This window comes from Pipra filicauda, unplaced genomic scaffold, assembly GCF_003945595.2.
Source record: "Pipra filicauda isolate LSUMZ 115617 unplaced genomic scaffold, ASM394559v2 scaffold347_size1265977_pilon, whole genome shotgun sequence".
Classification (NCBI taxonomy): domain Eukaryota; kingdom Metazoa; phylum Chordata; class Aves; order Passeriformes; family Pipridae; genus Pipra; species Pipra filicauda.
The window spans coordinates 576,813-590,997 of NW_024104473.1; the positions used below are offsets into that span (position 1 = coordinate 576,813).

Here is a 14,185-nt window from a genome sequence, read left to right on the forward strand (position 1 = left end):
GTTTTGGGGGGTTCATTTTGTTAAACTTTGCAAAGCTGTGCATTTGGATACACAGACACAAAAGCAAAGGAAGATAAATGCCACCAAAAGCACTTACAAAACTAAGCTCAAAACTCTGCATTTAACACCAGAGGCAGCTTTTGTAATTCCAGGTCTTACAAACCAGTGCAACTCCTTGTATTTGACAATTCCATGCCGGGATAATTTTGACCTTGCTTCCTGAGAAGATAATTTAAAGCACTGAGTTGTTTTTTTTGGGGGGAAGAGGGGGGCAGATATTTCATTTAGCTCTTCTACACCTCCTCACATAATGGCTTTTAAATTCAGCATTTTGTTTTGGTCCCTCCACTGGATGGCTCACTTTGAAAGTTTATTTTCTGTGAGTTCTCACGTGCCACGGGGAGCATGATCTGGCTCTCAGCAATGTCACTGAGCGTCACTCCAGGCCACAGCTATTTTGACAGCAAGAAACCTGCCCTCCAATTCCATGGGGTGGAGCTCCAGCTAGTGCTGGGGCTGCTCGCTCCTCTCCCTTGCTAGGGGAGAGTGCCCCATCCTAAACACAGCCTAGGGCTTTCTAGTTTTCCCTCTTATTCCTTGGAGGATTCTTTCTTTTCCTCTTTTATGGAAAAAGCAGCGCTTTTACATTAAAACCACCGTTAAAACCATATCAGGGTTAAAAAAATTGGTGGGGAAGGGCCGAGGGAAAGAGCCAAGGCAAGTGTACTTACCCACCACCTGTGGGAGGGAAGAGGCCTCCATGTCCAGCATAATGGAGCCCTTCTCTATACACGTCCTCAGCTCGAACAAGCTGTGCAGGGACAAGGTGGCCACGTGCGGTTTGCTCCATCGCTCCCCACCTTGTTCCACCTTCTCCTCAAACTTGATCCATCTACAGAGGGCAGAGCAACAGGACTGGGTTAAAGCTGCTGGCTCCTTGCAGGGAAATAAATCAGCATTTCTGGAAATAAGGTGGCTTGTCCTTGAGTATCTTGGCAGTGCTGGTTACTGGCTGGACGCGATTGTCTTAGAGGGCTTTTCCAACCTAAAGGATTCTGAAATCAGCCACTGCCAGAACTCTGCAGCATGGAATACTGCTGTGCCATGGACAGGAGCACATCCCAACCACATCTGAAGGTGTTCTTAGAGAACAAGTGAGCCAGCAAAGGACAAGACACAAATTGAGGGGCTCGTTCTTTCCCTCCAGCCATTGTTTAATGATTTAACCAAGCAGGTCTGAAAAACCCAGAAAGCTTATCTCTGGTGGAAGGTGAGAGCAAAGGTTAAATCCTGGTCTGAGCAAAACATACCTTACACCCCTAAAACCAAGTCCAATTCCTCGGGCTGCAGCCCACCCCCACCTCCCCCTCCAGCCTTGACCCTGCCCTTGGCTCTGCTGTGCCCAGCCTGGAGTCCATAGGGATGGGCAGCTGGGACCTGGTCCAGACCTTTTTCCTTTACCACAGCACCCAGAAACAGCTTTGATGTAAAGTGGGGGCGCAGGAGAAGGTGTTTCAATATCCCCTGATGGCAAAAGCAGAAGTGCTTTTTAATCCCTTCTTCAGACACATTTTAATATATGTGGAAAATGAAAATTCCAGTGACTAACAAAAGGGGATTACTAAGACAAAACCCCCACAAAAAGGTAAAGGTAAGGAAGCTCATAAATGGTTTCAAAAGAATATTATTAACAGCAAGTAAATTGTATTTAATCCTGAAAAATGTATTACTTTGGGATTAATCAATTATGCTTTACAATTGCAATAATCTCTTTTTGAGACTTTGTTTTTTTAAAGCTGCTTTTTAACTCAAGCTAAAAGATTGATTTTCATCTCCAATTCATAAAGTTCTTCTAGTTCACAAAAAATAGGTGTTTCCTAGGACACCTTTGGGACCTGGGGGGATGCAAATCTGTGCATTTCCGGGGCTCTGTGGGATGCCGGACTGAGACATATTTACCCTGTAACAGCAGGAAGGCTGAAAATTACCAAGTGTTTGTCCTTCCAGGGAAAGCGATTACTCACAACTATCAATATTTGCTTTCTGTTTACTTTTCTCACTGAAAATCCACAATATCAACACAATAAAACAAATATTAGCTTGCAAACCTGGGTGAACTAATGCCTGCTCTATTCAAGGAATTACAGGATGGTTTGGTTTGGAAGGGACCTCAAAGCTCTTCTTGTTCCAAGCCCCTGCCATGGGCAGGGACACCTTCCACTAACCAGGTTGTGCTAGCTTGGGAATGCCTGCATTCCAGAAGTACTCACAGGATACAAACCAAAGTAGGAAAAGGAAAAAACCTGCAGCAGTTGGAGGCCCCAGACTGTTCTGAGGCTCAGTGGGACCTTCTGAGGACCAAGATGCCACTATAGGGTGGGGACTGTTGTTCTATAAGGCAGGGAGATGGCAGGAAGGTGATAGAACCACAGAGAAAAGGAAATGACAGGACTGTGGGGTGATGGACAGAGTTTTTTTTAAACTTCTATTATGGCCTTTTTTAATTACATAAGCTCTGCCAGGCAGTACATTTATATCCTTCACCCTTTTACACGTGATAATATCAACACACCATTCACACAACCCTTTCTGCAGCTCTAAAATTACAAAATGAAAGATGCCTTCTGCCTCCCGGTTGGCAGAGATACGAGCTGTCTCCAGAGCACACGGACTGTGCCCATGGCTCCCAGGCACGGGGTATCATTCTGGAGCCCACCAAGTGCACTGGGGACAGGTTTTTCTTGCAAATCTCAGCCCCTTGGAGCCACTGCTGCTGACAGGTACCTAGTTCTGAAGCGTCCAGTGCCAGGGGAGCCTTGCTGGGGCTGCTGGTGCAGTTTCCAGGGCCCAAGGGGCACAAGAGGGTGGTTTGTGCCTGTTAAATCACTCCAGGGATGGGGATTCCACCACTACCCTGGGCAGACAACCCTTTGGGTGAAGAAATTTCTCCCAATATCCATGCTAAACCTCTCTAGGCACAACTTGAGGCCATTTCCTCTCATCCTATGACTTGTAACTAGGGAGAAGAGCCTGAGAGAGAATCCCACACACAGCTCCATGCAGTCCTTCTACCAAAGAACTGTGATAACACCCAAACCCAGAAAGTACTGAATTAATGACAAGAGGAAAGAAAAGCAATAAAGGATGGGCAACAAATCAGAAGTTAAAGAGTAAAAGGTGAGAAGTTGTTAAATAGGTTCCCCAAGTGACTGAGAAGTATAAATGAAGGATGATAAGGGGGTAAATGGGTATGTGGTGGAGTGGCTCATTAAACTGCAGGTAAAGAAGATTAAGGTAACCAAACATGGGCTAATTATGAACAAGGATGGTGCCCTTAACAGTGGGAGGTGGGGAAAGAGCTTAGCCCAGCCACCATAAAGGAAAAGGAAAAGCCCCAAGCTCGCTGAAGGTGAGTGGGAATAGGTCACATATCCAATCCAATGCCTCTTTCAGTGGTATTTAGAAATAAACTCCATGTAAATTCTGCCACCTAGATCCAAAACACTCCCTTTTTTTTAATGGCTTTTTGACCAAAAAAATAGCAGCATCAAAGAACAGAACCAAGGAACTCAAAGCAGGCAACCCCATCTAGCATTTAACACACACCTTGATTAACTTCTTCACAAGCAAAACCTTTAAGTTTCTTTCCCTATTTAAAATTAATCTCACCATTAGGAAGGAGAGTGACAGCCAAAATTTCCCTGCTTGTGGTGGTGCAGTGGGACCAGGCTCAAGAGCTACTTTGAGGCAATAGAGCTGAAGCAGTTTTGACTCAGGCACTCACTTTCTGGCAACTCTGGCCAGAAGACACATCCCCCTGTGCAAAGCCCATAGTTGTCTCTCCACAGGGCAATCTACTCCAATCAAACTGGCACTCCATTTTTTTCCTAGTTTTTGCTTTAAAGGAACATTTAAACAAACCCTCAGTTCTCTTGTTTATCAAAGAAAGGTAATTTGAACCACGAAGGCTCCTTTCTGTGGCTACCCCACATGGTCCTGCAGCACAGGTATTACCCAACGGAATGCTAAAAAAAGGAATTTGCCACAGGAGTCCTGCTGGCCGCCCTCGCCATTCAGGGTAAAGGAAAACCAACCCACCTTGCAGTCTCCTTCCATTCCATCTCCTGTCCGTCGACGGCCAGGAGTTCATCCAGCTCGGTGAAGAGCTGCGGGGGCGCTGGGCTGTCATCTTCCTCTCCGAGGATGAAGCGGATGCGTTCGGCAGCGGGGGAGACTGCAGAGGTGAAAATACTGCGGTTAAGGGCCTGGGAGATGACCAGGGACAGGCGGCTCCTCTCCTTCCCCTGCTCCCCAAGGCCGTTCAGCTGCTTGTCCAGGCTGCCTTTGCCATCTGACATCCTCGTCGCCGCGGACGCAGGGGCGAGAGCCAGGGAGCCTCTATCTCTCTCTCTCTCTCCCCTTCCTTGCCTCTCACTGAACTTCTGACAAGTTCAAGCTGGGAGTAAAGTTCAGGAAAACTTGTCCCTTCCTACGGACCTTAACTATGTTACAGCAATTTGTAGCCCTTGTAAAAAAAGCGCTAAGGAGCTCAAAACCAATGTGCTCTACGGCGCTGCCCGAGGACCTGCCGCTCTCTGAGCAGCCCAGATCCTTCACCCACTTTTTTATATGACCTAAAACCAGTTCCGGCCAAACCAACTTGAGGCGTGCTGGCACAGCATCCCATTGCTGGCTCTCCCCTCCCTCCCTGGCAGTCAGGTTTGGGTTGCCATTGGCCTGCAAGGCAGGCAGGAACTTCCCCAGCCCACCGCTGGAAAACACAGGAATATTTAACAGGAGGGTTGTCTCATCTATACATGAAGAATGCGACCCAATGCCATTTAGTCAGGCACCAGTGCACTGAAAAGAAACAACTGGTCCCAGTTGGAAAAGACTGCCCGCTTAGGGAAAAGTTTAACATACAGCACAAGCAAAGTCCATTTGCATTAAGAGCTCAAGAAAAAGGAGCAGAAACCCCCTTCCTGGTTAAGAACCACGTGTGATTCAAAATTCAAACCCACGAGCATCGGTGTGTCCACATCCCAAGGTCTAAGGGCATCTCCCAAAGGCAACCAGAGCCCACGCCGCCGGAGTCACCTTGCTGGAGGGCTCCTTGGGGTCTACAGCCTTTTTCTGAGGGTATCACCTTAAAACGAAGGTGTGGCCACGGGAAATTTTAAGACAGGCATCCTTTCTGCTGGGTGTTTATCAGCATTAGAGATACACAGCAGACTATGAACTTTGAACAGTCCTGCTTAAAAACTCCTTTCTTTTCAAAAGATCAGCTGGCTGTCTCTTGCAAAATAATTAATTACACCAGGTGTCCAACCACATTGATTTTTCCAGGGTAAACAGAATCTCAATTTGCGATGGGAAAAACCAGTAACAAACATGCCCTTTCCTCCTTTGCTTTTTCCTTAAATAAACTTTCATAGCTTTCTTCCTAAATTATTCAGCAAAGGTTGATGCAAATTCATTTCTTCATCAGTTAGGGCAACATAGATAATATAGATTTCTTTTTGATTGAAAGTATATTTGTGATCATAAATGCCTTTGGAATTCCCTGGGCACCCAAGTACCTTGTCCCACTGCTACAGCAGCCTTCCCATCACGAGGCATTCATCTTCCTGCAGGCTCCAGAAGGGTTGGAGAGGGACTTCTGACAAGGGCCTGGAGCGACAGGACAAGGGGGAATGGTTTCCCACTGCCAGAGGGCAGGGTTAGATGGGATATTGGGAAGAAATTCTTCCCTGTGAGGTAGTGAGGCCCTGGCATGGGTTGCTCAGAGAAATTGTGGCTGCCTCATCCCTGGCAGTGTCCAAGGCCAGGTTGGACAGGGCTTGGAGCAACCTGGGCTAGTGGAAGGTGTCCCTGCCCAAGCAGGGGGTGGAATGAGATGGCAGAGTACCTGTACCATGCATGTTCCATCGTCCTCCTGTTCAAACTGCACTAGTGACCCCCAATAAACTTTTATATTCAAACAGAATTCAAACATCACAGATAGAAAACAAGTAAATGTCCATCCTATTGCTTCAAAAAGCAACGTGGAGCACAGAAGTGGCTGGTACATGGAAGAGGCTGTAAGAGAAGGAACAGCACAGCTTCTTGAGTTGCTGAAGGCATTTGCTGGAGTCGATGGGAAAACTGTCTCCTTTGAGTCACTTTGAAGTAGTTTTATTACGTGAAAGTGTTACCCTGATATTCCATCCCATAACATGTCCATTCCACAACATTTTACTCATTGAAACCCGGGTGCCCATCACCCAACACCCCTTCTTTCTTTCCTTGCCGTAATTTCCCATTATCCATGTTCAGCACCGATGATAAGGTTCACAATCCCATTAAGGGGTTTGCTGGGTCACAGGTCCCTGATGGCTCGCTTGACCACATGTTCTTTATTGCGATTTTGTGGGTTAATGGGCCGTTTATGGGTTGTTTATGTGCTCTCTTTAGCAAGGAGAACATATTTTCATCTTAATCTCCGGACGAACACCTTGTGCTCAGCGTGGGCTTAGGGACTGGAGAGTCATTAACTCAAGGGGGTGACCCCTGGAGCCCTCCCCTGCCTGACCTTTTGAGCCAGCCTGCCCCAGCCTTGGCCATCACCTTCATTTCCACCTCATCCGTCCAGTTCGGGAGCTGCTGGAACCAGCACTGCTGATGCCAGGAGCGGCTGCTGCCGCTTAAGCTGGTTTATATGGTTTTTCCTTGCTGTCTCATTCAAGAGAACAACCTGATGGTCAGCAGAAAAACGCAGCAGAGAAAAGGCTAATCCACAGATGTGTAGATGGCTGGGATTATATTTTTCCTCTGAATGGGAGAGGAATTTAGATGTGAATTGGAGAGGGTAAAATGCTCCGACACAACGTGGGTAATGCCATCCACAGGTGATGTCTCTCACTTCCCTCTCTTCCCTTTCCTGTGCCTTTCAGCCACACACGGTTCGTGAGGCAGCTTATAAAATCCATCACTTGCAGAAGGGAACTAACACATCAGCAGTTTCTCCTAGTTCAGCTCAGGCCAATTCCGAGCACAATGTACACCCTCGGGTTCCCAAAGGCAAAAATCAATCTCCATCAACAGAGAGGAATCTCAGGGAGCTCGGAAATAGGGAGAGACACATTCTAGCACGACAACCTCAATCAGGCACAACTGAACTTCCCAGGCCTGTTCCAAAAATGGCTCTGGTGGGAGCCCTCCCTCACTGTCCAAAGCGATGGCAGAGCCACACACGGAAGTGCTGGGGGGCTTTGTGGCATCGGCCTGTATCCTAAAGTCACCTCCTGCTTCAGTGCCAAGGGCCTGGCTGGGGGTGGATGGAAGGTGGTTTCAGCCTGGCTCTCTAGGTGTACGATGCTGCCTTGGGATGAGGGAACTGGGGGTACCCATCTGTGTTGATATACAAGTAAAACAACCTCTTCTCCACTCAACCAACACAGTTTTCCTCCTGCTTTTTCAGCGTGCTGTTACCAGGGACACCTCTAAAGACCCTTGGGACTGCACCTCAGTCAACTGCTTCCTCCACCCGGGGCCAAAGGGACCATCGGGCAGGAAGTTCTCTGTTACTTCCAAGTGCATTGGCAGCTACAGAAATCCCCAAGAGACCTGGTGCAAATCCCTGCCCAGAGCCTGTGGCAACGTTATTGAGGAAGGCCGTTTGTCAAACGGGCTTTCCAAGCAGGCTTATTAAAACAGGACATGATCGTACTCCGGTTCCTTTCCGGGGCCGCCTCAGTGGGCCTAAGCTCAGTTCAAATCCATCCACAGTCAGAGCAGTGAAACACTTGTGCAGACACTTCTACCACGTTTAAAGTCATTTTCTTTCTGAAATTCATTCATTACCCAAATCAATTTTAAATCTGCATTAATCAGTCAGTACAAGACACCAGATAAAGGCAAGCAGGGAGGCTCTGATAGCCCACGCTTGTACCAGCTTCCTCGAAACACAAACCTGAACAGAATCACACCTAAAACCAGGAGTCATTGGCAACAGTCCCTGTGGGCACCTCTGCCAGCTCCTGGATGGCATCTGACACGCTGGGCCAAGGCCACAGGGTAAGGCAAGGGGTGCTCTCCTGCTTTACCAGCAATACTGCCCAGCATTTCTGGAGCACAGACCCTCCATGCTATTCCCACACGCTGGCCTTTCCCAGGGTCCCACAGAGCCCCCCCGGGGTGATCCGCTCTCCAGCTAATCACCCTAAGCAAGCGTGAGAATTTCTCTTTTGCTTGTTTTGCTGCTTTGCTTAGGAGCGATTACTTTTTGACCCCGTGCTGGGGCGGGCTGGCTGGGAGGCAGATTAGACTTGTCCACAGGCAGGACTTGGCAGCCGGGAGGGGAGCGCTCCCCGCGCCACCAGGATCTCACCTCGGCCACTTCTTGCACGACTACGGGGTGCAGAGAATTCTGCTCGAGCTGCCTGACACATCTTGAAGCAAATATCCCCCCATCCTTCGATCCTGCCCCTTCCCAGACATAGTGAACAGCACTGACTGGCTCTGGAATAATCCATTTTTGCTGGACTATTGGACTGCACGATTGTACATGTTCTGCTGTAAGCTCCTCTGCAGCATGTGGCATATATTAAGTCTTTGATCTGCAAAAAATCTTCAGTATTAGACAAATGCTTACTAATACCACGTTCCCTCAAGTGCCAGAAGAACGGCAGCGTTTACGTAACAATTTGCTGAGCATTCCCAGCTCCCTTGGCCGTGGGTGCTGCCAGGATCACACACCAAACCTATGCCTACAGACACTTCACTGAAACATTCCCTGGAGATACAGGGAGAGAAAAAGGACTCTTCTTCCAAAAATGTCTCAAATTAACTCACCTATAGCAGATAGCTCTTGGCAACAAGGTGTGATATGTGAACAATCAGTGTGAGAACCTTCTAAACAAAGCCAGCATCATCTCATGAAAAGCTGGTGATCATTATCCTACAAGGCAATGCCTATAGAAGAAGACAGCCTGCCAATTCCAACCACATGGCTATGATGGAGAGACCACCACACGCTACATCCCAAGTCCAATAACGAACTTTTTGCAATGTTGTTCCACTCGAGGGAGACTCTGCCTTTGAAAACTGCCTGTTTTTTCCAGCTGCAGCCAAACCCCATAATATCTGCATAACCTGCCAGGAGTAGAGGCAGCTGCAGATTCCCAAGGAAATGGGTATGGATAGCCTCCCACAGACACATGATAAGCCAGACTGAATATTAACAAGGCAAGGCTCTGCCTGCTCACATCAATGCCAGGCTCCTGATTCCAAGGCTGTGGAATCAGGTGTACATGGACCAACAATTCTCTGTGAGGATGCCAGAGCCAGATGTCACAGCAGTGACTGGCTTCCAAACTGCTAGAAAGACAGGAAATTTCTCTTTCTTTATCACTTGTTTTTAAATTTTCTAGATTCTCCAAGTGTCATTTTTAAATGGTATCAAAGGCAGTGATGCCTTATTTTTATGAATCAACTACACAGGCTGTGCCTTGTCCCAAACCCTACTGGTTACAAAGCCTGATACAAAGTACATCACAAGCAATTCTTTACAAAATATGGATAACAAAGGGATTTTTGGACTAGTCCTGGAGATCAGCCACCTTACTTCCAGTTGTGTCAAACTGCTACGGCAGCACATTTTTAAGGAGCTATTCCTGAGCAGTTGCCAAGAAGATGTTAATAAAGAAAGAGTAGCATCTAGAGAGAGCCTGTCTTTCTTTGGAGCTCTGCAACATTTCCCACTGTCACATGGATAGGAGATGCTGTCTGGCATCACACCTCCCTTGGACCTGAACAACAGTCACCAGTGAAACAGAAGCACAGTGGCTGCCACGCAGAACAGAGTTCAAAAATCGCTCCCTAATTCTCAGCATTTTCCTTCTTCTTTGTCTTTTCCCTGTTTCCCTTTTTAAAGCAGTGTGGTTTTCAGAGTCTCCTGCAGAGATTGGTGCCGTCCAATCCTCTCTGGGATCCTGCTGGGTCCTGTTTTGGTATCTTAAACATCGTAAGATCACTCACGATCACACACAGCTCCTCCTGTACCTCCATCAGCATCAACTGCACCACGTGGGCACAAAGCAAGTGCTCCTCATAAGACAGCACAGGAGAAAAACTCCTGCTTCTGTGGTGAGCAAAAAAAAAAAAAATCCCACCATTTTCTTTTCCAACACTGCAGTGTTGCTCCCCAAAGACAATTTTACAGCTGGTTTGATGCGCTGCAGTCCCTGAATAAGTGGTGTCATTTCCTTGCATCAGCCACAAGCCATCCTGCCAAACTATAATTCAGTTTATCACTGATCACTTACCTCTTTTAGGTAACGGGGAGGGTACAGGGACATTTTTAAGGACACAGCTATAACAACTCTGGGCTCTCTTTTCCTGAGTTTAAGCTTCCATGCAGTGACAAGAAGAAACTTCCCTCTCTGCGCTTTCCAACCAGCCCTCGGGCTGCAAGAGCCAATTTTCTGCCTATTAAGCTCTTCTCACAAGCAGGGTTTCATCACTGTCTATCTGTCCCGTTCAATCAATCTCCACAGCAGCTCGGACTGCTTCAGCACTTCTGGAAGTCTCCTTCCACGGGGCTCGGCGGGACAGATCCCACCCACGGAGGGAGGAAGCCACGCGCAGGCGGGCGAGGATTTTCCCTATTTATTCCCTCTGCTTCCGTGGGTGCCAAGCCCTTCGTCCCGTGTCTCTGGCTGCAGTGGAGCCCATCTCCGTTGCCAGGCAGTATTTCAAGGAGAACTGAACGTCTCTGGCTCTCTGGCACCCACACTTTTTGCTTTCAGCTCTTTTCATTCTGTCCCCTCTGTTTTCCCTGTGGCCAAACACCTTGGCCATGCCAGGCACGGACAGAAATGTGGGTTATTGTTCCTCACCATCACTGCAGGGACCAAGTGGTGCACAAGAGGAAAAGACACACATGTTGGGGAGGGTTCTGTAGGCTGGTATTTCTTCCTGACCACCTGCCCCACTTCAAACTCCACGCAGAAGAGAGAAGCCGCAGTATAAATAGCTATTTTCTAGAATCCCAGAATGGTTTGGGTTGAAAGGGACCCTTAAAGAACATCACTGGGGATTATCCCAATGGCTGATTGTTCTCATTGTGAAAAACTTTCCTCTTGGGTCTAATGAGAATCTCTCTAGGAGAAAGGTGTATCCATTACCCCTTGTCTTTTCCATGTGACTCCTTGTAAAAAGGGAGTCTCCACCTACTTTTTCATGTGTGAATTTGGTAGCCTAAATCCATTTGGAGCTCAGGAAGCCACCTTGCCTTGACTAGCAGCAGGATGAAGGTGCCAGGCTCCTTTGAGATGCTTTGAAAACGGCTTTTCTATTTTTCCACCACCTTCTGAAAAGCTTCATTCAATGACAAACTGCCCTTTTGGCTCGGAATGTTTAACAGCCACTTATCTAAGAAGCTGCAAAGCCAGCCTGAGAATCCAGACAATGCTTCCATTGACTGGGAGAGGACCAGGACTTGGCCTGACAGGGTGGTTATAAAACCAGTTGGTTTCATGTGTGGATGCTGGTTTTCCTCACGTTTCCCTGCTGCTGCAAAGCAAGCTCCATCAGGTAGCTCCATCTCTACAGACCTGCCCTTTGGGTGCCTGCATTTATTCCAGATTTTACATCCTGATAAAAATCCTGTTCTCAGCACTTCCCTCGCTTGGCATCCCCGGAAATGCTACGACCATCCTGACGGAATTGTCCCCGCCAGTGAGCAGCGTGGCAAAGCAAAGCTTTGGGCACATAAATCACTTCTCTGAGGGCATTTTCTTTTTCTCTCCGAGTCAAGACAACTCAGAAAAGGGCTCTTGCAATGGCATTTCGGGAGCAGAAAGACCCTATTGAGACACAGGCACAATAACCAGTTTCGCCCCTGCCTTTAAAAATTAACCACCATTAACTCCGGGCTCGGCAGGGCTCCAGGCTGCCAGCAGCACACTCCTTCCAACTGGCTTCCCAGAAACTCCTGAATTCAACTTGTTCTCAAAAGCCTGGTGACATTTGGGCAGCTCCTGCTCTTCACTGGTTTCCCCTTGCAACGGCAAGTGGAGTTCAAGCTTCTGCCTCTTTTTTCCTCTGAGCTTCACAGACTCACCCCCACCTCCTTACATGAGCACTAAACCTCCACGGAGCATGATTATCGTGGAAAAAACCCAGTGGATTTGCTGGGGTTTCACCCACGCTGCAAGGTGGTTTTACTGCTTTAAGCAAACTTCTGTACATTCAATCAAACAAACGTAAGTATAATATATTTCCACTTTTAGGAAAGGAACATGAGCAGGATCTATACTAGTAAAATTGTGTGCAAGAAAAATAAAAGACCATTATCCAATGGATTTATCCAGGAAAACCAAGCACAGGTTAGCTTTCAGTAAGTGACTGCACTGTAATTAAGATACTCCAGGAAAGGCTACTGCCAAAACTGAGGGAGGAAGAAAGCGAGTTCAAACAAACTCAACTTGTTTTTTCACTGAAAAATGAGAAATCTGGTATCTAGAGACACATTTGGAGACTCCTTATGGAATGCAACATGAGCCACACAGAGAGATACTTTTACCAAAACAACAAAGAGGCTCTAAAGCAGGAGGGAAGCACAAATACACAGAATAAGGAGGCAAAGCCACACTTCACTGCACCATTTAGGAACATCTGGGTCCGACACAAGCTGAGGTCAAAGCAAAAATACCAAACTGAAAGATTCCACTAAAACCTGGAGGATAAGTACAAGGAAAATGAATTATTTAAGACCATTAGCAGCGGGAGCCTGAGAAGCAGTGGGCGACCCGGACCACCTCAAAGTGAGGCGGCCAATTAAGGGGATTAAAAATTGTGCAGAAAAGCAAACCAGCTGCTTTATGTGAAACTCCAGCACACAGGTGGGTGGAAAGGCACTTAGCCTTTTCCAAAGGCTAACGTGGGAGGCAGGTGCTGCAGAATGAGGAAGAGAAGATGGAGTGAACTCAACAGCAATGAGTGGCCAAGTCCTTTGTGCTCACACCTCACCAGGCCCTGCCCAGTCCTGAAGTTTTTGCCAGGTCTGGGATGTTTTGTACAGCCCGAAACCAAAGAAAACAATAACCAATCCACAAAACCACCAGGAATTGGTACCCAACAGGACACCACCTACCACCTTTCTGCCATTTATTTCTAGACTCCAGGTTCTGGAGGTTTTCAGTGCAGTTTCCAAAGGTGTACAAGGTTACCATGCCTTTATTTTGCTTCCACGACTAAAAACACATGGGATCTGAGCTGCCCCAGCCTGCTGGGACTTACCCGGACCAGGGTGGCTGTAGTTAAAAACAAAACCATTAGCAGAGTTCTCTGAAGCGCTACTTAAGCAGATTTTTTTTTCTTTCTTTCTTTTAAGCTCCTAAATGCAACTTTAGCAATTATTGGTTTATGTAATTGCCTAACATTTAATGTTTACAGACACTTTTACAACTAATTTACATGTAGTTCACTAAATGCTTTAAGGTTAATTGGTCTTTTGTCGTGCATTAAGCAGCTTGTTAATTATTAGACATTTGGGAGGAAAACACAAGTAGGAGGTCGGTTTGGGGATGGCTTGGACTGAACCGAATGGCTGGGGGGGATTTTTGCATAAGCACTGACCTTCCTAATGGTCAACCCCCTGTGTAGCCCCAAAGTGGCAGAACATGATGAGTGGTGTCTTTTACAGGGTCATGTCACCTCCTATGTTCTACCCCTGAGGAGGAGGATACAACAGAACTCACCTCCTGCATGTCAGGTGAGGATGAAACCACAGGAAAAGAGAGAGAGAAGATGCAATTCCTTGCGCTTGGCAAGAATAATTTTGTACTGCCTGTGCTTAAAGAGAGCCCCAGGAGATCCAACTATTCTCTGCCCCGAGGATCCAAAGATATCCACGAGAGGGAAAAATAACCAGTGTGCCTGCCTGGGGCTCTGGGATACCTGCACTTCCATCTAATGACAGAGCGCTCCGGACGCGATACCACAACTTAGAACTCAACATTAATAACTTAATTACCAAGCTGGCCCTGCTTGGAGCAGAGGTTTGGACCTGCTGATGGTGCCTTCCAACCTCATTTATTCTATTCCAGATAGCTGATCTCCATTCCAGCCATCCCATCTGCTGCCCAAACCTGAACGCTTTGCCAGGTTTTCAGAGCAACTTGTAGTAATGAAGAGAGACTGG

General features: G+C 47.3%; 1 protein-coding gene across 4 annotated transcripts in view; it reads right to left on the reverse strand.

The window, feature by feature from the left end:
• SLC4A4 (solute carrier family 4 member 4) overlaps positions 1-14,185 on the reverse strand; it is a 133,326-nt gene that overhangs the window by 45,863 nt on the left and 73,278 nt on the right. For 3 of the 4 annotated variants that reach the window (XM_039384337.1, XM_039384335.1, XM_039384336.1), the window contains exons 4-5: positions 4,099-4,234; positions 732-892 (exon numbers count right to left, since the gene is read on the reverse strand). In XM_039384337.1, the coding sequence (XP_039240271.1) occupies positions 732-892; positions 4,099-4,234 (297 nt within the window). Of the gene's footprint in view, positions 1-731; positions 893-4,098; positions 4,235-10,304; positions 10,545-14,185 lie in introns of those variants that run through there. The other variant, XM_039384338.1, reaches the window with a different exon arrangement.